Below are 26,216 nucleotides of genomic sequence, written 5' to 3'. Positions count from 1 at the left end.
ACAATGCACTAAATGCATTTGCTGAATAGAATAATGTTTTATTTTTATCTAAATATATAAAACAAAATATGAAACTAAAATAACAATATACAAAATTTAAAATATATGTATAAATGCATCATATGTCTATACACCAGTGTAACTTCAGTATCATTGAGATTCTAAGTAAAAAAATTATTATCTTTTTTTTTTGTTTTTATATTTTCTGTTTATTTTAGTTGAAATAAATGAAGAAAATGCTAAAGAGCAGCACTTACTATATCTGACAAAACATTTTTTTTATATTATAAATATCTTTTCTGTTACTTTGGCTCAATGTATTTGTCCTTGCCAAACAAAAGCATAGTTTTATTTCAAAAAAATATTTTGAATAGTCGCGATAGTCTTTATCTTACGTCCCTTCCATAAGCACGACTTGTCCTGCATCTGGAATTCTGATTGGTTATTTTTTTCCCTCTCATTTTTCCATGTTATTCCACACACACACACACACACACACACAAAGGCGCTCACCTGATGTACATCTCTTCCCTCTCTATCTCCTTATAGAAATTCTGCAAGGGAAACAGACATACACAAGGTCACTTATTCATACTAAACACATCCTGACCTCAGTTCACAAAGACCTACAAATCTGTGTTTCAGAGATAATGGGCTCTAGAAGAATCCATCATCATCCCGGTGACGTCTTCTGTCCTTCTGTTGATTTCTACACCGACCAGTGAGACGATGTGAGAGTCATGTTTAACACAAGGACTCTAATGGCATATTCAGATTTAATGTGCATCTGTGTCTAAGTACAGTTCCGTTCACTTGTAAAACTGATTAAATGTGTGAGTGTGCAGTCCATCACACAAACTAAGCTTCCGGATGTGGAGTTAATAGCATTGTTTCAGTGAGAGATCATTCTTTATTTGTAGTACTGTCAGCTTCAAGTTCTTCATTGATGCTACGTTTGAAGAAAGCTGTAACATTAATGCTCGTGGGCATGTACATTGAGTTTAAGCCAATTATAAAGTTACAAAGGAGCCGACGCAATTACTCCACGCCATCAGGACGCCTACACACTCCAGTTACAGCGCACTCCGTCAGGAAATAGATGCATTTATATGAGTGAAGATGCATTGTTAAACTCATTTCCGTTGAGAAATGACGTGTTCTCCTCACCAGCACGTTAACTGTGCAGCTCATGCGATTCTCCTTGTTCTCGTCGTGCATGATGGTCCTGTAGTCCAGAAGTCTCTCCAACAGACGGACCACCAGAGTAACGAAGGTTTCGCCTGACTTAGCCAGATACTTGTGCTTCCTGCAGTGCTCCAACAGACTGTCACACACACACACACACACACACACACACACACATTAAATTGGAATACACACCAACATGTCATGCTGTAACTGTAGACATGCAAAAGCATATGCAATGTATGTAGAGTCAAAATGAAAGCAATTTTGATGCTCAATTTATATGTCCCTAAACTCTCATGAATGTCAACATTAATTATCATACAGTGATGAGTTAGGCATTATGATATTGATTTACAGTTGTGCATGTGGCATTGATACATACATAGATATTATATTTCACTGAAAAATCTACGTTCAATGAAATTAAACAAATTTTCTAAGGACCAAAAGTTGTAAGAACATTTTATATATATATATATTAAAAAAAAAAAAAAAAAAAAAAAAAAAATATATATATATATATATATATATATATATATATATATATATATATATATATATATATATATATATATATTTTTTTTTTTTTTTTTTTTTTTTAACACTATTGTGGTTTGCATATAAATGCCATTTTTATATTTTCTGTTTTCACTTTTCAAAACTAAGTTTTTGTAACTTGTTTTTATTAGTTTGTATGTATGTATTTATATATATATATATTTACCTTATATATAAATCAAAATTACATAAATTAGCTTGAATATAAATATTTAATATATAAATATCCTAATTACTTAGGGTTACCAGTAGTTTAGTTTTTTTGGCGCTCTACAGAGTAGACCCTTTACAGATTCGCTTGATGCATTTCTCTTATCTGTACGATCAAAACTGAAAGTGTAATTTAAGCTCTTTTCTGGGTTATTAGGAGAAAATGACTTGCTTATACGTGTTAATCGACTCCAGAGGGTTAAAACACAAACCTGTTCTGCTCATGTGGCATCATGTAGAAATGATATCGGTAACACTTTATTTTAGGGTCTCTTAACTAAATGCGTATTAGAATGCATAATACTATAATATTAGCCATTTATTATTACTAATTAAGCTCATATTAATGCCTTAATACCTTAACTTTACACCTACCTTGCTAACTATTAATAATCAGCAAATTAGGAATTTATTAGGGAAAAGTCATAGTTAATAGTGAATAAGTGTTCCCTATTCTAAAGTGTTACCATTATATCACTATCAGTGTGTGTGTGTGTGTGTGTGTGCGATCTTCACTCACATCTTCTGGAAGAGGATTTTGTACTGTTCGTCTCCTCGGCCGCCTTCCACCTCGTGATCCAGCTTGGTGATGATCTCGTTCTCAAACTGCAATTAAACACAGCTGCCGTAAATAACGAGTGTGGCTAATTTTTCATTTCATTAGCGTCGTTCCTTCCAGCCCTCCTCTCTCTCCTCCTCCTGTGTTTTCTCGCTCTCTTGCGCTGTGTCAGAGAGCAATCAGCCGTTATCAGTCACAGCAACTGTGAGCTCAACTTTATCTGCTCATTACCATCACTGCGCTTCATCACACACACACACACACACACACACGCACACACACACACACACACACACACAGACAGACAGACAGAGACACACACACAGACACACACAGACAGACAGACAGACACAGACAGACACACACACACAGACACACACACACACACACACACACACACAAACAGACACACAGACACACATACACATTGATTTGTGATACAAACACAAACATTAAAAGCAAATGTCTATAGTAAATGTGCAAAACAAAATTTATATATATTAACTATTATTAAGCAGAAAAATAGGAATTTATTGAGGGAAAAGTCATAGTTAATAGTGAATAAGTGTTCCCTATTCTGAAGTGTTAGTTTTAAAGTGGTAGTTCATTTTATTGGTTCTAGACTAGACTAAATTTCATTGCATTGCACATAATATGAAATGTCTGATGTTTATCAAATATCTGCTCAAACTACAAGAATAGGTCAACACGCAATGAACAAAACCAAAGCACAAGAGAGAAATGGACTGTTTTATACACACGGGACGCCTGTCTGACAGTTTTCCCGCTCAACCAGTCAGAACATACAGACTCAAGGACTCTGATGACAGACTCAAGTCCACATCAAAGTCTCTAAACACATGTGACTGATATTCTGTGTCATCACTTGTAATAATGTTCAATACACTCTCATATCAATAGTGCGTACCATGGGACACGCAGGGCGACAAATACTCGCTGAACCTGTGAGAGATTTCAGATCAAACTGAAGCTGCAGCATCATCAGTCCAAAGAAACTCTCGCATATGTAGATTATCATAAAAGCAAAGCATATCAGAGGAGGCAGGGAATCCATAACCTTCCAGCAGTGAACTTTGAGGTAGATGCAGATCTCTGTGGGATGTGGAACGCGGGCTGCATCCTAATTTGAACACTAGATGGTATGCAACAACAGAACTAGCAGATCTTGAACTACAGTATGTTAGAAGAATGCAAATGAACTGTTTTTCGAATTAAAACATGTTTGAATGCTCACATGTGCATCTGCACATGCTCTATGAAGAGCACTGCAATTAAAAATTGTATATGCTCTATTATTTAAAAAGAACATTTAATATGTTCTGTAGCATATTATTTTTGCTGTGCTAATAAAATCTTTTTTTTTTTTTTTTTGTATTTGACATGAGCTTTTCTACTGAAATGACACTAAAAATGACTTTAAATGCACTACCAATACACCCTGTATCAATTATTGTGGTCAGTAATTTTTTTTCTCTTTTTTTTCAATAAATGTATACTTTTACTCAGCAATGATGCATTAAACTTAAAACAAATAAATAAAAGTAAAGCTATTCATAATGGTCCAAAAGATTTCTACTTCAAATGTAATATTTCTATTCATCAAAAAAAACAAAAATAAAAAATAAAAAAATAAAAACAAAAAAAAAAATAACGAGCTAAACTGTGCTTAACTATAATAATGAAAATAAATGTTTCTTAAACAGCAAATCAGAATTATGTGACACTGAAGACTGGAGTAATGATGCTGAAAATCTAGCTTTATATCACAAGAAATAAATTGCATTTTCATTTAAGTTGACATAGAAACCAGGCATTTTAAATTGGAATAATATTTCACAGTTTTTACTGTATTTTTGATCAAATAAATGCAGATTTCGTAAGCACAATACTGAAGAAAATGTTCCTGACAACAAACTTTTGAACGGTAGTGCACTCTCCCATGAACTGTACTATTAGCATGCAGTACAAGTGTGCAAATAAGGGTGCATTTATCACCGCAATCCCACCGTCTGTGAGAACTGACCGTCTGGAAGCAGCGTCTGAAGTGAAACTCGCACTGCATCATGTCAAAGAAGATGGGAATGGTGGCTTTACGCAGCTCGATCTCAGGAACCAGCGTCATCTCCAGAATCGGACCCACCATCTCCGGGATAAACTTGATTTTGTGTGGACCTGCAGGATGTTGAGAAGAAACCAGTTAGCATGCCTGAATCCTTCAGTTTATAAGTGTTAAAGATCTTTTCGGTGTGTGTTTTATTTCGTACACACAGGATCTGTTTCTGATACAGCAGCACAAGAATATCAACTCCCAGCTTCTTCCTCGCAGCGCCTATGTGTGTCTAACAACAACGACTATGTATTTTGGTGAGCTGTGTACAACTTCTATTTCGGAGGCACGATTTCCAAAGCTTTCATCTGAGCTCTGTGTCTGTGACTAAACCCGCTCTCAAACACTGCCAGGTAATGAACAACCAAAGGCTCCTTAAGAGAGGAACGTGGGAGCTGAAAATACTTAAACAGAGGTACTTCCTCAACTGTCCTGCCACTAATTAGCACCTTCTCTTTCAGAGCTTTTCCGTTTGCATGCCTCTAAATAACCGTGAGGTGTTTCTCAGTGGAAAAATAACCCGCCTGAATCAGTGCTAAAACTGGAAGCAATGCAAATGTGCCAGACGCAAGCCTTCCAAAAATAATCCATACAGAAGATGGTATGTCGAAGCTGGGAAACCTTTTAAAGATGCCCTGATTTTTCGGGACACATGGGGGTTGAGCCTTTCACCAAGCATCTCATAGAAAGCTATATATTTTACATGTGTTTTGATTTATTACTATTATAATTTTTTAAAGAACTTAATGCTTTTATTCAAAATATATAATATATAATACAAATATGAGAAGAAATACTTCTTAAGCAGCCAATCAGAATATTAGAATGATTTCTGAAGATCATGTGACACTGAAGACTGGAGGAATGATGCTGAAAATACAGATTTGATCACAGGAATCAATTATATTTAAAAATATATTCACCTAGAAATCTGTTGATTTAATTAGTAATATTATTTTATAATTTTACTGTTTTTACTGTATTTTTGACAAGATGATGTCTTGGTGAGCAGAAGAGATTTCAAAAATGTTCAAAAACCTTGAACAGTGATTTAATTGAACAAAAAGTTGACTTCTATATATAGATGAGCTGAAAGCTGTCAAACATGGTCTAAAAAAAGACAATCTTTTATTTTGGCTGCATCTTTAATTTGTACTAAAAAACAGCTCTTTGTTAAACACATGAAATCGTGATTTTTAGCTGAAAATCATGTGAGAATAATGAACGATATGCAAAAACTATACAAAAATAAGATATTATAGAACATTATACAAAAACAAGCAGATTGTGAAGTATTTAAGAAATGCAATAATGAATGAACACTTATGCATAAATAACTTGCAGACAGACATAATCTTTTTTTGTGTGATTTAATAATGTTCCCTTAAAGGTGGGCTCACCCAGGTTGTACCACATGTCTCGGATCTCGAAGCCAATCTGTCGCCTCATGTCTTGATACCTGTAAAAGAGAAATATAAAGCTATAAGAAAAAGGCTTTAGCAAGATGTCTTCATAAAGTCAGCCAGAACATTTCAATTTATTCTCCTGGAATTGGAAACGATTACGGTTTGTTAACATCCCTCACTATACTTCCCTATCAGATTCAGAAAGAGGAGCAGAAGCTGTTCAGAATCAATGTCAAACCAGTTTAGGAAGTGGACAGAAGATGAGAGCGCAGACGCGTTCCGAAGCGGTGCTCTCGTTCAAAGAAAGTGTGAAGTAAACGACAGATCCCTTATGCTTTACCTCCGCAGGCCTGGCATCCATTCATTAGCGCTGTCATCACACGCTGACATTTTGGGACGCCTGTGGCCCTCGGCTGAATTCTGAGCCACCATTGATTGCTTTGTCAGTACGCTCTCTTCCAGTGGTAATTTATGAAGACAAGGACGAGACGCGGCGGAGCTCAGTTAAGCCACAGTACATGTTTATAAACCTGTAATAACCCTGGTAATAGCATGCATCTCAGATGCAGACAGTGCATGTTTCTGCTCACACTCCTCTCGGACACTTCATTTTCTCTGTCTGATCTTTCCCTTCACATGCTGACTCCGCTGACCCGCTCTCTTAATTACTTCACCTCCTCCTTCACCTCCCTGTCTCTCTCCATGGCTCTGTCTGTTTCCTGCTAAGCACTGCTTTATAATTTATGTCTCCAGTGTCCGCGGTGACAGAGCGAGCGAGGCAGACAGACAGCGTGTCCTTGCACTCGTACAGAAGAGGAAGCTGAGTCTGTTAACACTCACACCTGTCAGCACACGGGACGCTCGCTGAATGAGATGCGACAGATGAAGGAGTGCGAGGGATTCTAGAAGTGCTGTGTGAGAATGGTCTGGCAAACCCGCAGCATCAAGCATCTGCTGCCGAGTTTCATAAAGCCACCGCTCAAAGGCTCTCCAGTAAGAGATCAGTGTATTTCTGAGCGGGTGAAAGCTTTGGCCTGTGATGGGAGACAGATGAGAGACAGAATGAGGAGAAAAACAACAGCAGAAGCAGCCTCTCTCAGGTCAGCACGACACCTCCAGCAGAACACAGAGAGAACGTACCGATGAAAGATGAGGCCTGACGGGGGGCAAACAGCACCGAGAACAAAGACAGAACAGAGACGAGGTGTCCTCAAGACATCAGCACTTTTTCCTGATGAAAGCACTCAAAATGCCAGCCATGTGCTGCTTTATTTGGGGTTTTTCTTGTAGAATTCCAGGACATGAAGTGTAATCAGGTTGAAATGCTGTCAGCAAGTAAACAAATTAAACTCCATTACAGCTGACAGTGTGTTGAGCTCTGCATGTTTGGTTTTAAAATTAAACCGTTCACCCAAAAACATCACCTGCTCATCCACAGAACATTTTTCCTTTCAGGAAGTGCAGAATATTAGAATATTCAGATTTGACATTTCCATGCCACAAAACCTATTTTTCAGTGAACTATTTTTTAAGGAATGTGGCATTAAAATCTAGTCGAATTATTTTCATGTTATGGACTATTATTGATAAATGACTTATAAATTATTACTTATTACGCCCAATTAAAATTACTGGCAGAATTAAGTAATTGTTTAAATTCTGATGCTGTTTTATTAAATATAAATACATAAATCTAATCCATCACTACGTTCTTAGCAAATCGCAATTAAGGGGCAAGAATGTGTAAATTAACCCTCATTAAGGGTTAAATATTTCAATTTCCCTTCAAGTCTGTGCTAGATGATGGGGAAATAAGCAAATAATAATAATTCAACAATATTAAATATGCAATAATTAGATAAATGAAAAAGATTGCTGATATCATCCCATCTACTACTGTACTACTTTACAAATCTATCTGAAAAATACTGTATATGTAATTATCATATTTTTCTACTGAGAAAAAAGAAAGCCTGGTGCTGAGATCACTGGTTATTCAAGAAAGAGGTTTTGTTTCTGACACCAGCACTGCATGTCCTGAGAAACTGGGTGGTTTAGGAAACATGTGTTCATGTTCCTGAGAAGAAGGCTGAGGAGTCCTGACAGACAGTGAGAGCGAGCTCATGCCACGGGCGAACACCGACAGCAGACAGACAGAAGCTCCTGGAGCAGATAACAGGCTCTTCACTGCTCTCTCTCTCTTGAACAGCAATGCAGGTTTTCATGAAAACACACTTCCTTCACCTTTCTCTGCCCCTCTAGATGAAACTCACACGCATTCATTATTCCTTACAACTTTAAATTGCTGACTCTTCTCGTGTTAGTGCTTCCTTAAAGGTACAATTCACCCCAAAAAATTTGTTTGCCGAAAATGTCCATTTAAGATGCACATGAGTTTGTTTCTTCATCTGAACAGATTTGGAGAAATGTAGCTTTGAAAAGTGTGTTTAAATCTGTTTTGGCTTGTAAACAGTGCTCTGTGCAGATTTCTCTCCTGATTCAGATTAGACTGCATTTCCAATAGGAGGAAGCAATATTATGGATGGACGACGATATTTTATCCAGACACAATGGCTTAAAACAATGTTTGGATTTGTTTCTTAAGATGGACTGGAGTGGTGTGGATTATTGTCATGTTTTTATCAGCTGTTTGGACTCTCGTTCTGACGGCACCCATCCACTGCAGAGGATCCGCTGCTGAGCAAATGATGGTATTCTACATTTCTCCAAAATCTGATCAGATGACAAAAAAAACTCATCTACATCATGAATGGCCTGAGGCTGAATGAATGATCCGTATTATGCCGCAGTGCATTGTGGGTAGGTGTCTGTGATACAAAAGCTTACTTTTGGAAGATCTTGGCCCGTTTATCACTCGAAAAGTTCTCCAGCTGCAAAGACTCCTGGGTAAGGTATGCCACAGCGAGGTGGAAGTAGTTATTCCACAGCTGAGAGAAAAGGGAGAGATCAGTTATTAAAGTAGCATGCTGCTATTTAAAGCACAGAAGAGCTGATGCCACTCAACAATTATTTCAAAATAATAATAATTTTTTTTTTTTACATTTTAAAGGGTAAAAACAAAGGCAGGGATAAGAATAACCACCAAATAGCAACCAACAACCAGCATGAGCACAAAGCTCAGAGAAGAGCTGAAGTTATTCTGAAGAGAAATATAATAATCCATGCTGGAACTTCCTCTAACTCATCCGGCCAAAAGACTTTTCATAAATAAGACTAGATGCTGTTTGTTGTTGTTTTCTAGTAGCACACCTAGTCTTAAAGCATCATACAGGTACAGTATTAAACACATAGTTCACCTGTATTTTCATTCTAGTATTGAACACAAACCGTGACTCGGTTTAGGTGGCATAACTCCCACATCTACAGATAATGTAATTAAATGACAATGCAGACATCACAGATGAAGTAAACACTCATTATTTACATTACATATTTTTAAAACATTATTGTTCACCCAAGATGATAGTGAAAACAAAACAAACTTTGAAGGCGGATTAGGATTAAGATTAAAGGTTATATGCAATGCAAAACACAAAAAGTAAATTATTAGAATATTATTAATATTAAGAAACTGAATTGTACAACATAAGTACATTTAATAAATGTTGCAATGTACTACAATATAAAACCTTATATTAACAGATTATGTACATTACAGCCAATTAACATTATTGTCTAAAAGTAGGTCAAAAGAAAAATCTTTGTAAATGATGAATAAAACCAAATCAAAAATGTATTTTACATTTATTTGGCAAATCAAATGAATGTCAAATAAATATATAAAAAAATGAAAAGAAAAGAATAGCATGTGTTTATAAAACAAATACATCTACATCTCGTTTGTTTCAAGCAATATATTGTTGAGATAATATAGTGTTCCTGTAGCTCAACTGGTAGAGCACTGCGCTAGCAAGCACACAAGCGCTAGGTTGGGGGTTCGATTCCCCGGGAACACATGATATGTAAAAACTGATAGCCTGAATGCACTGTAAGTCGCTTTGGATAAAAGCGTCTGCTAAATGCATAAATTTAATTTATTTTAATTTAATCAATATATTAAAAGAAGCTCTACTGAAGTTGAAGTCTCACCTGAAGCTCAAAGTTGGTTTGATCGAGGAACTTCTTGCTGAGTACAGCGGCGTACTGATTGATGGCTCGCAGGAAGACTCTGGAATCAGAGAAAAAAAAATCAATTCAATGAGAACTAGCACAGCCGTACTTCATCCACTTATTTTCACATTTAAATGAGCGCATTTGTTCTTAACACTGAACCATAAACACAGCCAGTTAAACACAGAATAATGTCATTCCTGACACAGAACTATAGAGAGAGAGCACATAAACTACAGATGATACATTTAATCACGGGTCTTTAACTCCGCCACACTGAGACCACATTAGGAGGATATCACAGAGACTAAAAACATTACATCCACTTAGTTCAATAAAGCCTGTCTCTAATGAACTGAGAGAGAACAAGAAATCTTTATATACTTCTCTAACTGCGTCACCGTTGTAGAAAAGGAGAAAGAGACAATGGAGAGAAATCAAACCCGGGACGACCAGATCATTGCGAATCTGTAACGTGACATCATTTGAGTAGCAGTCGTGTAAATGAATATAATGTAGGCCTTTCCTATCATTTCCCAACAGAGAGCAAGAGTCTCAAGACACATAAGCTGGAAATACAGCAAGCGAAACATGTTAACTTAAAAAAAAAAAAAAAAAAAAAAAAAAAAAACAAGGCTTGTTTCGTATTAAAATAAATAAAGACACTCCTTTAAAATAACACATAAAACCAAGAACACAATTTCACTAATAGACAAGCTACATGTTATATATATAAATGATGAAAAGCTACATGTTAAATAAATAAATGCACTAATTAATCAGTTTTAATGAACACCCACATGACAATGAGCATGCATTAGGAAATTAAATAGTTAAATTTTTATTTCATGTTCAGCTGTTCTTAGTCCAACTTGAGGACACTTGAGAAACAACAGCCGATGCTTCAATATCAAGTGTCAAAAGTCACCAGCTGAAGTAGATCAGACAAGTTTCTTATTATTAATTTCCACCATGAAAGTGTGAGCGCTGATGTTAACGTCTGACCCCTCGTGTGTGAGCGTCCGTCAGATGTTTGACATCTCATTAGCGCCACTGGATATCAGCGACTGAATGGTAACTTGTCTTAAAAGGCTCTGGCTGTGTAAACGCATCTGAAGCCTTATTAATCATCCTTTAATCTTGAGCGGGGCGACAAATACATTTCTGATTGACTAAGATAAAGACGTTTGACTCCTGCATTGTAACGGAGAGACGGAGAGTTTCTCATCAGGGCCAACAGATACTATCTGTTTATAATGAGCTGCTGAAAAATGAGTGCTTAATGTGACTGCAGACATTAATAATGCAAGTGAGCTTTACTGAATCAACAGATGGACAGACAGACTGATGACAGACTACAGACTTTAGTCACAGCGGACCGAAGATTTAATCTGAAAATGAGGATGTGGATGAAAGCAGCAGTCGCTTCAATATGTTGCCTTAGGAAATTATACTCCATTGTTGATACTGTGATAAATGCATCAGTGCACAGCTATCAAAGAGTAGGACTGCTTTTTATTATTTCAATGAGAGATTGAGCAGCATGAAGCGGGATGGATTGAACGACAAAAAGTGTTTTATTTAAGTAGTTAACTGGTATATATATATATATATATATATATATATATATATATATATATATATATATATATATATATATATATATATATATATATATATATATATATATATATATATATATACATATACATATATATATATATATATATATATATATATAAGTATGTGTGTGTGTGTGTGTGTGTGTGTATATACATTAATACTTTTATTTAGAAATTATGCAAAACTGACATTTATAATGTTACAAAAGATGCATTTTTTTTTTATAAATTCAGTTTATTTTTTACTTTCTATTCATCAAAGAATCCTGAAAAAAACAACATATTCAAATAGAAACCAGTTATTTAAAACGGTAATAGTATTTCACAATACTAGTGTTTTTACTGTATTTTTTTAACAAATAAATTCAGCCTCGAGCATTAAGCATCTTCAAAAACATAAAAAAAACAATACCCAAATTTGGTGCAAATTTTGGTGCAATTAATGCATGTTTTATTTATACACAATTAGTTTTCTATGAATAATTTCTGTGTATAATAACATAAACCACTAGTGTGATATAAATACATTTCTGTGTTGTTGTGTGGAAATGTGAGGGACAATGACTTTCATTAAAAACAGCTTCATTTGTGTGAACCCAGTCATGCCATCTGATCATGATACTGAAATAAAGTGACATTTTAAATCATTTTTAGCATCGGAAATGAGTGTTTTAGAGCTTCCAAACATGCAGTACCAAACTCTCTGTAAAGAACAGGAAAGAAAACCAAAATGCAGCAGAAGCTCATAACCTACACTGCATTTTATTGATTGAATATTCTATTCTTCAGTCAAAAATACATTTTGTGTAAAAATGATAGATTGCCGCGTCTGACATTATAACACAAATCACTGGTTAACATCATCTTCTGGAAGGCAGATAGGTTATAGTTTCCTGAGATGAACTGTGCGTTTTTTAAATATCATTCCCATCTCAGTTAAACATGCAGAAACTGCTGAAGGTTCAAAGGTTTGGGGTTGGTAAGGTTTGTTTTTAAAGAAGACTCTTCTTCTCACCAAGGCTGCATTTACTTGATTAAAAATAAAGGAGAAACTGTAGAATTATGAAATATTATTACAATTTAAAATAATTGTTTTCAATGTGAATACATAGTAAAATGTATTTAATTCCTGTGATCAAAGCTGTATTTTCAGCATCATTCCTCCAGTCTTCAGTGTCACATGATCTTCAGAAATCATGAAGATATGATGATATGCAGCTACTGTCAATGTTGAAAACAGACGTTCTGTGGATATTTTTGTCTGTGATGAATAGAAAGTCCAAAAGAACAGCATTTGTTTGAAAAAGAAATATTTTGTCTTTATTGTCACTTTTGATGAATTCAAGGCATCCATGCTGAATAAAAGCATTGATTTCTTTCAAAACAAACTGCACGAAAATCTCCAGACGTCATGTCTTAAAGCTGCTGTTTCGCTTTCATGAAAATACAATTCTGCTATATCTTCACTAGAACAATCACTTTGGACAAAAAAAAACTAACTAAAGGGACAGAACTGAGAAGGAGTGCAGGACATGCCATTCACATCTGAGAAAAAAAAAAAAAAAAACACCTGGAGAAATGTCATGAGGGTCACTAAATGATGACCCGGTTTAGTCTTGGCTGAACTATTCCTTTAACTCACAGGACTAATTTACATATATTTAAAGCAGTTCATGCATTTGCATGTTTTACCATTTTGGTTACTTCGCAGACACGTGGTGGTTTTTGAGCATGCAGAAATAATCATCCTAATGATAGACTGCAAAATGTTCTACATAAATTAATTAAAATATATCACTGAAATATTTTGTGGAAAACATTTTAAAAAGTAACAAGCAAACAAACATTACACATAAAAAAAAAAAAATAAATAAATAAAAAAACCTTAATCTTAAAATATGACTAAATAAATATATTAAAACAAAACAAAACAAAATCCAATAATAAATAAAAACAAAAACAAAACATCACAACAAAAATTATAAAAGTAAAATATAATAATAAAACAATAATAAATAAACCGACAAAATAAATTGAAACTAAATAAAACAAAAAATTATAAAACAGGATCAGAGAAATTAATGGAAAAATTAATTATATTGTAGATGTCAGTGATTGATGAAGGAACACTTTCAATAAAACAAACAAACAAACAAACATAAAACTTAAAGAAAATAACAAATATACAAAAGACAAAACAAAACAAACTAAAACAAAACAGAACGTAAAACATCACAATAAAACAAAATACAACACATAGAATAAAATAAAAATAAAACAAAAACATATTAAATGAAGAAAATAAAATAAAATCATAAAATAAAAATAAAATCTAATAAATTCAGGCACCTCCATCACACATGTCTGTAAATGATACATGATTAAGGAACACTTTCTTAATGACAAATTTAGGCTATTTTTAAATCAAATTCACATGGGAATTTAAAGAGAGGTTTAAAAATGGCTTCAAACGTGGCTCATCCAATCAATTTCAGTCAAACTTGATCTGTTTCATCAATTCCTTTCGCCTCTATAAATAAACCAGATCAACAAGCCGAGAAAAACACATTCTGTGACTGATGCACTGCTCTCAGAAACACAGTTTATCCGTTCATCAGAGCATCAGAAGATCAACAACCGTGTAAGACGGTTAAAGACGATTCCTCTAAAGCTGCAGCTGCTCAATATAAGGCTGCGAGGTCAAACAAATCCCACTTTAATGATTCCTCAGTACATCCCTCGAACTCTTCCCTTTAATGTCACTGACGAGAGCAAATCAATGCATGCAGACGCAGACGTGTGAGCCAAACGCAAACAGCAGCCGGGCTCGGATCTCCACAAAGCTGTCTGGGATGCAAACGGAGCAAGACAAGCCTCATTTTCACCAAGAGCCTGACATCCCCTCACAATTAAAACCAATCAGCCTGCACGCTGGAGCACGACAGGGCAAACACCAGACACGCCACCAGATTTCACCGCTGCTGATGGAGATTCAGTGACAGATGTGTGTGTTTGTGTTGCAGTCAGATCTAATGACTCGGACTGGTCTGCTGATCCATGAAACTCAAAAGCAATTCTGCTGCATTAGAGGATTGCAAAAACATCCATTTACAAGCTCTTTCTAGAAGAGAGTGCTAGCAAGCTGAGCTCATGATACAGCAACATTAACAGCAAACTGAACTTTCAAACATATAAACACAGATACATGCATGAATAATTCTAGACATAGACATCATATATATAAGACACTGCATTTATATATACAGTACAGACCAAAAGTTTGGAAACATGACTATTTTTAATGTTTTTGAAAGACGTTTCTTCTGCTCATCAAGCCTGCATTTATTTGATCAAAAATACAGAAAAAAACAGTAATATTGTGAAATATTATTACAACTTAAAATAATAGTTTTCTATTTTTGAATATACTTTAAAAATAATAATTTATTCCTGTGATGCGCAGCTGAATTTTCAGCATCATTCCTCCAGACTTCAGTGTCACATGTAACATCAGTCGATCACATGATCATTTAGAAATCATTCTAATATTCTGATTTATTATGAGTGTTGGAAACAGTTCTGCTGTCTAATATATTTGATCAATAAAAGGTTCAAAAGAACTGCATTTATTTCAAATAAAATAAAAAAAAATTATAATAATATATTTTCTTTACTATCACTTTTTATCAATTTAACACATCCTTGCTGAATAAAAGTATTGATTTTATTTAAAAAGAAGAAAGAAAAAAAAATTACTGACACCAAATTAGTGACCAGTAGTGTATATTGTTATTACAAAATATTTATATTTAAAAAACATAGCTTCTTTTTTTTTTATCAAAGTATCCTACAAGTATCACATGTTCTGAAAAATATTAAGCAGCAGAACTGTTTCCAACTTTGATAATGAATCATCATATTAGAATGATTTCTAAAGGATCACGTGATAATGATCCTAAAAATTCAGCTTTGCATCACAGAAATAAATTATAATTTAAACTATAATACATTTAAAAACAATTATTTTAAGTTGTAATAGAATTTCACAATATTACTGTTTTTTTTCTGTATTTTTGATCAAATAAATGCAAGCTTGATGAGCAGAAGAAACTTCTTTCAAAAACATTAAAAATAGTAATGTTTCCAAACTTTTGGTCAGTACTGTGTATATATATATATATATATATATATATATTAATGTGTGTGTGTGTGTGTGTGTGTGTGTGTCTGTGAATGGTTTATATAAATATAATAAATATAATACACTTATAGTGCTGGGTAGTAACTGATTACATGCAATTTGAATAATGTAATCAGCTTCCAAATATCAAGTACCAGTATGCAGATTATTACAGTATGTCTAAATTATATTACACATATAAACATGTTTTAAAATGTTTATAATATGACTAAAGTTGTTTTATAGGTTACATAATTAGAAATAATTGTATATAATAATATAATTCATATTATATTGAGTTAGGTCAAAAGTAATCTGAAAGTAATCAAAAATTTGTCATTATATAAAATAGCTACAATTTCTATAATGAAATTTGTAACAAATCGGTAACAAAGTGCTTCGTCAGTAATCTATGCAGCACTGTTTATATATTATACATATGTATTATTATTATTATTATTATTTTTATTATTATTATTATAAAAATAAACCTTTCAAACTTTATGAAAAATAGACCATCAAAGATATATGTCCATACGATGTTTTAAACTAACAAACAAATAAAATGATTAAATATATAATAATAAAAAAATAGGTATTATACCATTATCGGTCTAATAAATTATTATAATACAGTACAGACATTTCTCTGCCTTCTGCAACTGAAAAAAAAGTTTGTACATAAAATAAGTTTGCATAAAGATAGAAAAGGAATTATTCTTGGCCCCCGCAGGCCTCCGTATGTGCGATCATGAAGCGCAATCTCAGTTCTCTTCTAGGATACGGCCCTCATCTTGTGAATTAATCAGCGCTGCATATTTATGCACATGATTTCTCACAGCTTCAGTCCAAACTGGAAATCAGTGCACACGCAGCAGCCGAAACACCGTCCGTTCAATAAGAGGGATCTGATTAACTTTACAAAGCTCTACACTTCCTTCTGAACAATCAAAACTCACACTGCTTCACAAGTGAATATGGAGAATGACTATGAAATGTAAATTATATAGGCAATGTGCACTTGAGAAACAGTTAAATAGTTGCAGTTGGCAGACAAAATAAATGAATAAATCCTGAACAGTCAAAGCAGTCGCTCCAAAACTGCTGCTTTGTGCAGTACAGATTCATACATTATTAATTCAATTCCATCCAAATGTATTTGTGTAGCACAAATCACTCCTAAACAACTCTACAGAGAATAAAGCTTTACAAACTCACCGAACAAGCCAAAGGTCATTCGACTGAGGAGAAATAGGGTGAAAATAAACGAACACACAAAGAAACTATTAAATATATCAATACACTTTCCAGTTTTCACACTTTAAGTCTTTTGTGAATCAAGGCTACATTTAAAAGAAAGTATGAAAGAAGGAATCAACAGATGTATAAATGAATTAATCAATACAAAAATAAATGCATAAATTAAATAATTCATTTTTAACTTTTGTTTGTTCCACAGAAATGGTTCCCTTTTGTGAATAGAGATAAAGAGAACAATAAGAATAAAAATAAATAAATGAATAAATAAATAAAATGAATGATAAAAATATACATGAATGAATCAATAAATACAAAAAAAAAGTCATGTTTCCAGACTTTTGTGAACAGAAAATAAATAAATAAACAAATGCTGTTTGTTCAACATTTCTGTATTTTCCAAACTTTTCCAATCTTTTGTGAATTCAGGATAGAGATACATACATAAATACACAAATTTTAAATGACTGAATAAATACATTTATACATAAATAGATATGAATGAAAAATAAATAAGCAAATAAATAAAACCATAAACAAATAAACAAATAAATTAAGCACAAATAAAAGCATAAAAAAAACCATAAATACACTTTTTGACCAATTCCATTTTCACACATTCCCAGTGAATTAAAAATAAAAAAAAGAAAGAAAAAGAAAAAAAAGAAAGAAAGAAAGAAGTAGCTGCGTCTACTCCTGTCTCCTGCAAACGGTGTGTCATTGAACAGAACTGATGAGAGAACAAGAGAGACGGAGAAGATGAGGTAGTCCTGTCTGAACAGGAAATGAATATTAATAATTAAGAGCGGTGGGAGGCTTTTAGCGAGCAGCTTGATTGCCACTTACAGAGATTTGGCCTGCGCTGATGCTGCATTTGCAGACGACACAAAGGACAGAGAGTCACCGTCGTCTTCCAACAGAGACTCTCTACATCACTGCTTCACATTTCTGCTCGGATTTACATCACGTTTACAACATCCCTGAGTCACGCTTTCCATCAGAAGAGCCGCGTAAAGAAGCTCGCAGCACAGCTATGAATATGCAAACTGATTACTAATGTTAACGGCATTCAAACATCCGCAGGGAAAACACAACAGACAAAACATCACGGCCGCCAAAATGGAACCGACTCAAATATGTGGTAGTGAGTAATAATGATGCTAAACTAGATTTTTGTATATTCTAGAAGGAAGCGCGAGTGTTGCTTGGCCATATATAAAAAAAAAAAAATGGTTTTGTTAAGGTGTTATGATTTCAGGGATTCCATGCTTTTTAAACGCATTACGGATTTTGCCTGTAAAAAAGTACTAAAAATTTTGTCTGGGTAATTAAATAAATAAATATGCATCCATTTATAAATAAATAAAAAAAAATAAAAAAATGAATGCTGAATAAGCATACACTAAGTTACATGCTTAAGTTAAATAAATAAATAACTTAAAAAAAATAAATAAACAGAAAATAAAATATTCATATTTCTAAAGAAAACAATATAAAATAAAAAAATAAACTAAATATCCAGATAAACCAAAACAAAATAAAGTCTAATAAAAATAATAAATAAATAAATTGCAAATTAAATTAAATTAAATTAAATTAAATTAAATTAAATTAAATTAAATTAAATTAAATTAAATTAAATTAAATTAAATTCAATTCAATTCAATTAAATTAAATTAAATTAAAAGCATTAGCAAACATCACTAACTGGAAATGGTGGATTCAGACAGAACGGGGAGTGTTTCTTTACGTTTAACATCAGCGTTTCACCTGCTGCTCCTCATCCCTCCCGGGAGAGCAAATTCTCAGTTTCTTAAATTCCTGGTTTTCACTCTCCTCATCTCAGGCAATTTTCTGCTGCAGTGCACACGTGTCACGATGATCCACTGAAGAGCTGCTGATGCTGAAGACTGTCCTCAGAGACACACCAGGTCTACCTGATGGCCTGCAGGAAACAGAGCACCGGCTTCTCTGGGCTTTTAGACCATTCGCTCGCTGCTGAGGAAAGACGTTCTCCAGAAGGAATATTACAGACAAATACAGTGTTTACTGTAACACTAACACTACACTATGTACTATGCAACTGCATCATTAATAAATAATATTCACTAGTGAAGACGGATAAGTTTAATACAGTGTCGCACTAGGTCCTACACTGCTGGTTTCTAGCCAGCTCTCTAAAGCTTCAAAAATAAAAAGTGTAAAAATAAAAAAAAACACTTGCTAAATGGTCCCTAATCAGTGTTAATTGAGCGTGTGGTGTGGTGTCAGCGCTGGAGTGGGTGTGTGGGATGGATGGGTCAGAACGACACATGGGATAAAACCCGTCCTAAAGTGATTACAGTAAACCCATTATAGAGCCAGAGCACAGCGCTGTTCCCCGCACACATCCACACTAATCCACAGCACCTTGCACACTACATAGGGAGCCATTTTCTCTCGTTCTCAGTCCTGAAGTGAAAACAGCACACAAAGACTTTCAGATTTGAGCGATGGAAGAATGTCAATAATCCGAGCTGCCTGTGCGATTGGATCCTAAATAGCGCTAACAGATCGTTCTGAACTTCTGCTTAATTTAAGCTTTTGGAAACCTCATCACACCACAGTATTCTAAGTCAATCATGACGAATTTATCATCATCATACGAATAAGCTCGTTCTGTCTGATTAACGACTAAAATTATGCATTTCTCAGCCTTCATTTATGCGTAGCATGACGCTATCTGGAAATCTTCACACTCGTGCCGGATGATCTGCACGCTCATCTAGCTTTAATGCTAATGAGAGTTTATTACACTGCTAATTGAGTTCAGAAAGCAGTCCCGATAGCCATCAGCATTCATTAGCATGCTAGCAGAAATAGACTCCGGCTCATTTTTGTGTTTAAAGATAAAGCAAAGTCAAACATCCACTATGCATCAAATAATACCACTGCAATTGAGCTTTTGGGTTACTTGCATGTAGTATAGTATACAATGACTGAATTTCATTTTCATTTTCAAGGGTCTATTTCTTTAAGCTCAAAATAGAGAAAACTCAACTTTGATATAAATCCAAAAAAATAAAAAAATGTATAATAATAAATAAAAAAAATCAGAGAAAGTCACGCGCAGAAAGTCAAATGCCATCTAGAAATGCAGCCCTGGGAAATAATTAAACTGGAATCTGCACTACTTCAGAGAAGCGTTAAATAAGTAAGAGCAAACATGAAATAATCAGCATCCCACACTCATCTGATATAGTGCCAGCTCTTCATATCAAACCGGCTGCTATAATTAAACTGACCACTGAGAATCACACAGCAGCACAGAGTATTTCCAGCTTTCTTTAAGGTTGACTTCCTTCTTTAACCTTTAGTGACTCAGCTGAAAAAGCTCTCTAAATGAATTCCCAAAGTCTGGTTTCAAGGCCTGAGACCCGACGTGCTCCCTCTCACTCTCAAATACCACATAAAATAAAGCACTAAATGACAACAGAGACGGCACGGCGCAGATGGAAATAACTCGACCTTTACCTGAACGACAGAGCCATCATATGCATTTCTGAGGTCACCAAGCCCAGATAGAGGTCCAACACTCATAAAAACGCTACAAACTTGAACTTTGATAGCATCACTGGATGTATCTGAAAGCAGCTGAGCAAATACAGCAGAACAGAAGGGCAAAATGTGACTAGCGGTGAAAGTGAGTAAAACTAAACACCACCAGACACCGCAAAGCATTACATTTACTATTAACTCAGTGTTAAACTCTTTTCATTCAGATCAGTAAACAATCAATGCACTGGATAATAAGCAAATAGTGTGTGATTTTTTACAATATTTATATGTATCTATTAAAATGTAATACTAATATTATGTATTATTATATGCATTGTAAATTATGCAAAATTACAGCATTTAAATGGTAGAGTTTGGTCTCTTTATTTTGTTATATAGTGCCTTTTTCAGTGAATGGGACACAGATTTTACTAATACTAGTAAAATACATATTGAATATATGTCAAATAATGTATTTTCTTCCTACAGGCAAGAATCACAGCCAGAAACTACAATAGTTTACTATAAATGAAAGGGAAATTAAATTAAATACAATTAATTGTGTATCCAAAATACAAATAATGCCCATAAAAAAAGATTTGAAAAAAATAACGTGTGACTTAATTATAAACAAGCTTGAAATACACTGGGATACACTCTTATTTTGAAATGTCTATACTATTCAAATCCCGATTCCTTTTCTGATCCTTCAAATGAGAGAGAAAATATGCATTCTTTCAACAGTCTAAAACATTATATAAAGGTCACAAAGTAGACCTTGTCATAGTTCATCAACTCAAGTTCATGAGCAATCACTTGGCATAAATGTGTACTATTCAGTGATTGAGAAGCAGTCTGAAGCGATGTTGATCGAGCCTCTAGTGTCTTGTGATACTGTACAATTTCTGTTTTTCCATCCCCAAAATATAAGATGACTCAAAATGATAATTAAGACATTTGTTTAACCATTTCCTGTATTGATGACGTTTTATGACAGAAAATTGAAGAAAAGTTTTTCTATTAGTTAATCAATTACGGGTTGTTGTTTTGTTTTTTGTTTTTTTGTTTTTTTTTTTTGGGGGGGGGGGTAAAAAAATAGTGAGGATAAAAATAATAAAAGCAAAAAAAGCACTAGCATTTGAAAGTTCAAGTCTTTTTTTCTTATCAGAAGTAACAAAGGACAAAGCTCTTTGTGATTATTGGATAGGAAATGCACTACAAATGATGCTCGCTGGAGGGAAAACCACAGATCTGGCAACCCTGGCTTGAACTATAGGTGGTTCTTAGGGTCAAAAATATAATCTGCTTTAAATGCGTAATTATAGCTTTTTTTCTGCAAACATGACTGCATGTGCATCTGTGCTGAACTTCTCTGACTGAGACCTTACACAATGTCTCTGGAGGATTATGGGTAATTGGGCTCAAAGGAATGAGCACGGAGACTGCATCACACATCCCAACTTGTCATCAAGACAGCGTCGCCATGTAATTATCCTGAAAATTGAAGTACAGCTCATAATTAAATATGCAGCACCTTTTAATTTACCCAGGAGTTCCAGCTAAATCTGCACATACGTGGAGTCAAACCCAACAAACCCAACACATGACACCGTAAAAAAATATTTGCATGTGGCTTAGCAAACAAAGCAATATTCTAATAAGAATATTGACCAGCAAATCAGTTTTCTGAAGGATCATGTGACACTGAAGTATTTTTGATTAAATAAATGCAGCAGAAAAGACTTTGAAAACTATCTAGATTGAAAATGTAGAGAACACAGAAAAAAAAAACTGAGCTAATGTTTACTGTTGCATTTGAGCTTCAGGATAATATGAAATGCATTACTCTCAAGTGCTTGTATGCAGTCATTATGGGTGCATTATTGGAGGGGGGGGGGGGTTCTAACACAGTTCGAGTTGTTAAACTAGAGAGAAAAGCTTTTAAAATTAATTTCATATATTGCTCTTTAATGCATATGACATTTGATATTATATCCATGTTAATTAAAAATTATGGTGTTGTGTTCTGGTTGGGAAAATTAGAAAAGTACTCAAGCACATAATCGTGTGTTTGGAGTGAACTGCAGCTATTTGGAACAGTTTTCCCAGAACTAAAAAAATGAGAATAAGGGCAAATAAAATTAATGAATTATCTGCTTTTTCAATTCACGAGTGCATTATAGGATTACAGGCTGAATAATGTAAACATGCTCATTCATATATACCCTACATAATTATCAGAGCTCAATAAATTCTAAATTGATCAATTAAACTGATCAGTTCCATGTGACTCCATGTGTTCATAAATGCAATTAATTACAACCATTCCAGTCATTACTAGGCATCTAAAGCTGAAGAAAATGTCATTTCTTCATTCTTCATTTAGCCTTTCCTTAAAAAAAAAAACACACACACCTGCTGAGAATATTTATGTATAAATGTAGCTTATTCATGCATATGTCTAGTGATCTCTTATAGCACTGCAAAGTAGATCAGCAATCCATTGGTTGAGAGAAAAGAGCATACTGTAAGTGATGTTGTAGCTCAGATGCTGCATTGCAGAGAGAGACTGAGCACTGCTGTTTGAGGAACTGATCTGTCCAGCTGTTGGTTTACTATCGCTGGCATACTACAGTCTACACACACTACTGTCCACAGATTCACACACTCCACTTCAACATACTGAGCTGCCCTGATGTCAACTACTTACATGGGAGCATGCTTACAGACTCAGAAGAGACATTCAGCAACTGTCTTCAACAGAGTTTGACGCTAGCATGTGTGCGATGTTAACATTTTGAGACGCCAAAAAGTCAACAAACTGAAAAAGTGCAGCGTTACACTGCGATTTAAATCATGGCGGGTGAGAGAGTTCTGGCCAATCAATGTCTACTTGTGTCATGGGTAGTACCAGTTGTGCTGGTTAGACCCTTCTCCGGAGTAAGAGTTAATCTGATTCTCAAAAAAGGCAGTCCAGTGCTAAAACCGCACCTAATTCTGGCTGTGCGAAAACACCCAAAAGTGAGTAGTTCCACAATTAGTTCTGGTTCTATGAAAAGGTTCCGGTGGTGCGACAGGCTCTTTTGAGAATAATAAGACTCAAATCCAAAGAGCTGATGGAGGTGTTTCAGGGAAAGATTAAGAATCACACAGAGGAGGAACAAAGATTATGGCTGATAACCATCAGAGCTTTGAAAATAAAACACCGACCGCTGAGATTAGAGGGCCTTTTTGATACGCCAATGTTAGGTTAAGTGAGCCTGGAGACAATCTGAGAGACCTGAAGGGTTAATGTGATCCACAGCTGGAGATGTCAAAGGTGTGAGCTGGTTTGGAGGTGTTTGGCCCGGCTGATGGAGAAGCACTTCACACTGCCAGAGCTCTCCGTCTCATAATAAGATGGTATCTCAAACATTGCACCTCAATCACTACAAGTGAATAACACCGGACCACACAGAAGATAAACGCCACAACAAAATAAAAGCAACACTTACTCAAGCATGAGAGAGAGCGCTGTAAACACATGCTGTGTATGTGAATGCAGACGCTTCTAGCTACACAAGATCGATTTCATGCATCAATGCACTCAGAAATGCATCAGCTTTGCCTGTTCATCTGACTCTGTTGTAATTGGGTGTGAAAATGAAATAATTCTACATTTGTCTGTTTGGGATTTGTGCAGGGTTTTCACTGCTCGTTCAGGCACAGAGAGAGAGAAAGAGCAAAACAATGACACTGGGATCATGCAGTTTCAGTGATGTGCCTGTAAACATTAATGGGACTGGAGAAACTGATTATCAGGATCACAAGGTCAAAGAAATACTCCTCTTATGCTTTTTAGCTCATTAATAAACACTTATCATTTTAGAGCAACTACCACTGTGTGCACTGCATGCTTTATATATATATATATATATATATATATATATATATATATATATATATATATATATATATATATATATATATATATATATATATATACACACACACACACACACACACACACACACACATATATATATATATATATATATATATATATAAATAAATAAATAAAGAGAAAATAAATAAAATATGTTATAAAAAAATTGCATTGTTTTTCTGTTTGTGATTCAGAGATGTTCTAGATTAAAAACGAAAAGAAAAGATCAAAAGCAATTATGAAAAAAAAACTAAGTACCAGAGTCTGGAAAACATTGACCAAACATACATCTACTGTATTGCAAAAAAAAAAAAAAAAATGCTTCAATCTGTGACAAAACCGTTTATTATTTTACAACTGGGGCATTTCAAGGAACATCTCCCTCAAACCACGTGATTCACTCGTTCAAACAGTTCAACCCTGAATCACCCCGAGACCGGAGCATCTCAAGGGACCTTTTGCATTCCTTCTTTGTTTCTTTTGTGCTTTATTTATATAAAGTTCATTCTGAATCACAAGAGGCCTTCAACAACAGCAAGCGGCGAGCGAACAACAAATGTCATCATGTGCAAATTGAGTCACACTGGCTGAATGAAGAGCAGCTCTCAGCCTGAGAAAGGTCACGCTCACCAAACCACACAGAGAGACTGAGAAACAAGAGCGAGAATCCGCTCCTATCAGAGAGACACCATGTCCTCGGGCAGCACGAGGAGAAGCAGCCCAACCGTATTATAAGCAGATGAAATGCTGACATCACAGAAGCCAATCTCTGGAGGCAGAAATCACTAACTTTATGAGACTTTATGCAGGGCAGAGACGTGCTCTTAATAATGCATTGCTAACTTTTAAACCGAAACCACACTCATAAAAACTGCAGTTTACAACGAAAGCACCTCCAGCTCTCCGGAGAACGAGATTTCATCTAGCGAGTTTCTTGAAATACAAAACTATACTGAGCTACAATGTTCCTTTCTATCACCACGAGGGAAAAACATATAGAGTGAATCACACACACACACACACCCTTTAACACACTTGACTACACAAAACTCTGCATCTTATAACATAATGTCGTCCAAATTCAAACAAAATAAATACATTCATAAAATATACAGTATAAGCAAAGGGGAATTTATATATATTTTCATTTATGCGTGTGCTTTAATATATACAAATGTTGTAATCTTCCTTTTATACAGCTATTTTAGCTTTGCTATTACAGGAATAAAATACATAACAAAAGAAAAAATAAATGCAATAATATTCCAAATTATTACTGTATTTTTTAAATCAAATAAATGCATGGTGAGCATTAGGGACTTTTAGAAACAAATCTTACAGACTTAACATTTTTGAAAAATGTTGTATTCTAAATAAATAATAAAATAAATAAATAATTAAACACACACACGTTTCTATGAATATCATGTGAATTGTATGGGTGTGACTGTGGCTTTCCCTAATCTGCATAATGACTATAATTAACTGCATGCTAAAACAACTAAATCAGCAGGT

General features: G+C 34.5%; 1 protein-coding gene across 1 annotated transcript in view; it reads right to left on the bottom strand.

The window, feature by feature from the left end:
- Window positions 1-26,216, bottom strand: part of LOC127968800 (dedicator of cytokinesis protein 1) — a 197,216-nt gene that overhangs the window by 36,116 nt on the left and 134,884 nt on the right. The window contains exons 30-36 of the mRNA XM_052570140.1: window positions 10,160-10,238; window positions 8,897-8,997; window positions 6,044-6,102; window positions 4,560-4,708; window positions 2,477-2,562; window positions 1,168-1,324; window positions 514-554 (exon numbers count right to left, since the gene is read on the bottom strand). Of these exons, the coding sequence (XP_052426100.1) occupies window positions 514-554; window positions 1,168-1,324; window positions 2,477-2,562; window positions 4,560-4,708; window positions 6,044-6,102; window positions 8,897-8,997; window positions 10,160-10,238 (672 nt within the window). The remainder of the gene's footprint in view (window positions 1-513; window positions 555-1,167; window positions 1,325-2,476; window positions 2,563-4,559; window positions 4,709-6,043; window positions 6,103-8,896; window positions 8,998-10,159; window positions 10,239-26,216) is intronic.

This window comes from Carassius gibelio, chromosome B12 (assembly GCF_023724105.1).
Source record: "Carassius gibelio isolate Cgi1373 ecotype wild population from Czech Republic chromosome B12, carGib1.2-hapl.c, whole genome shotgun sequence".
Lineage (NCBI taxonomy): Eukaryota > Metazoa > Chordata > Actinopteri > Cypriniformes > Cyprinidae > Carassius > Carassius gibelio.
This window is presented reverse-complemented; position numbering and strand designations above follow the sequence as displayed.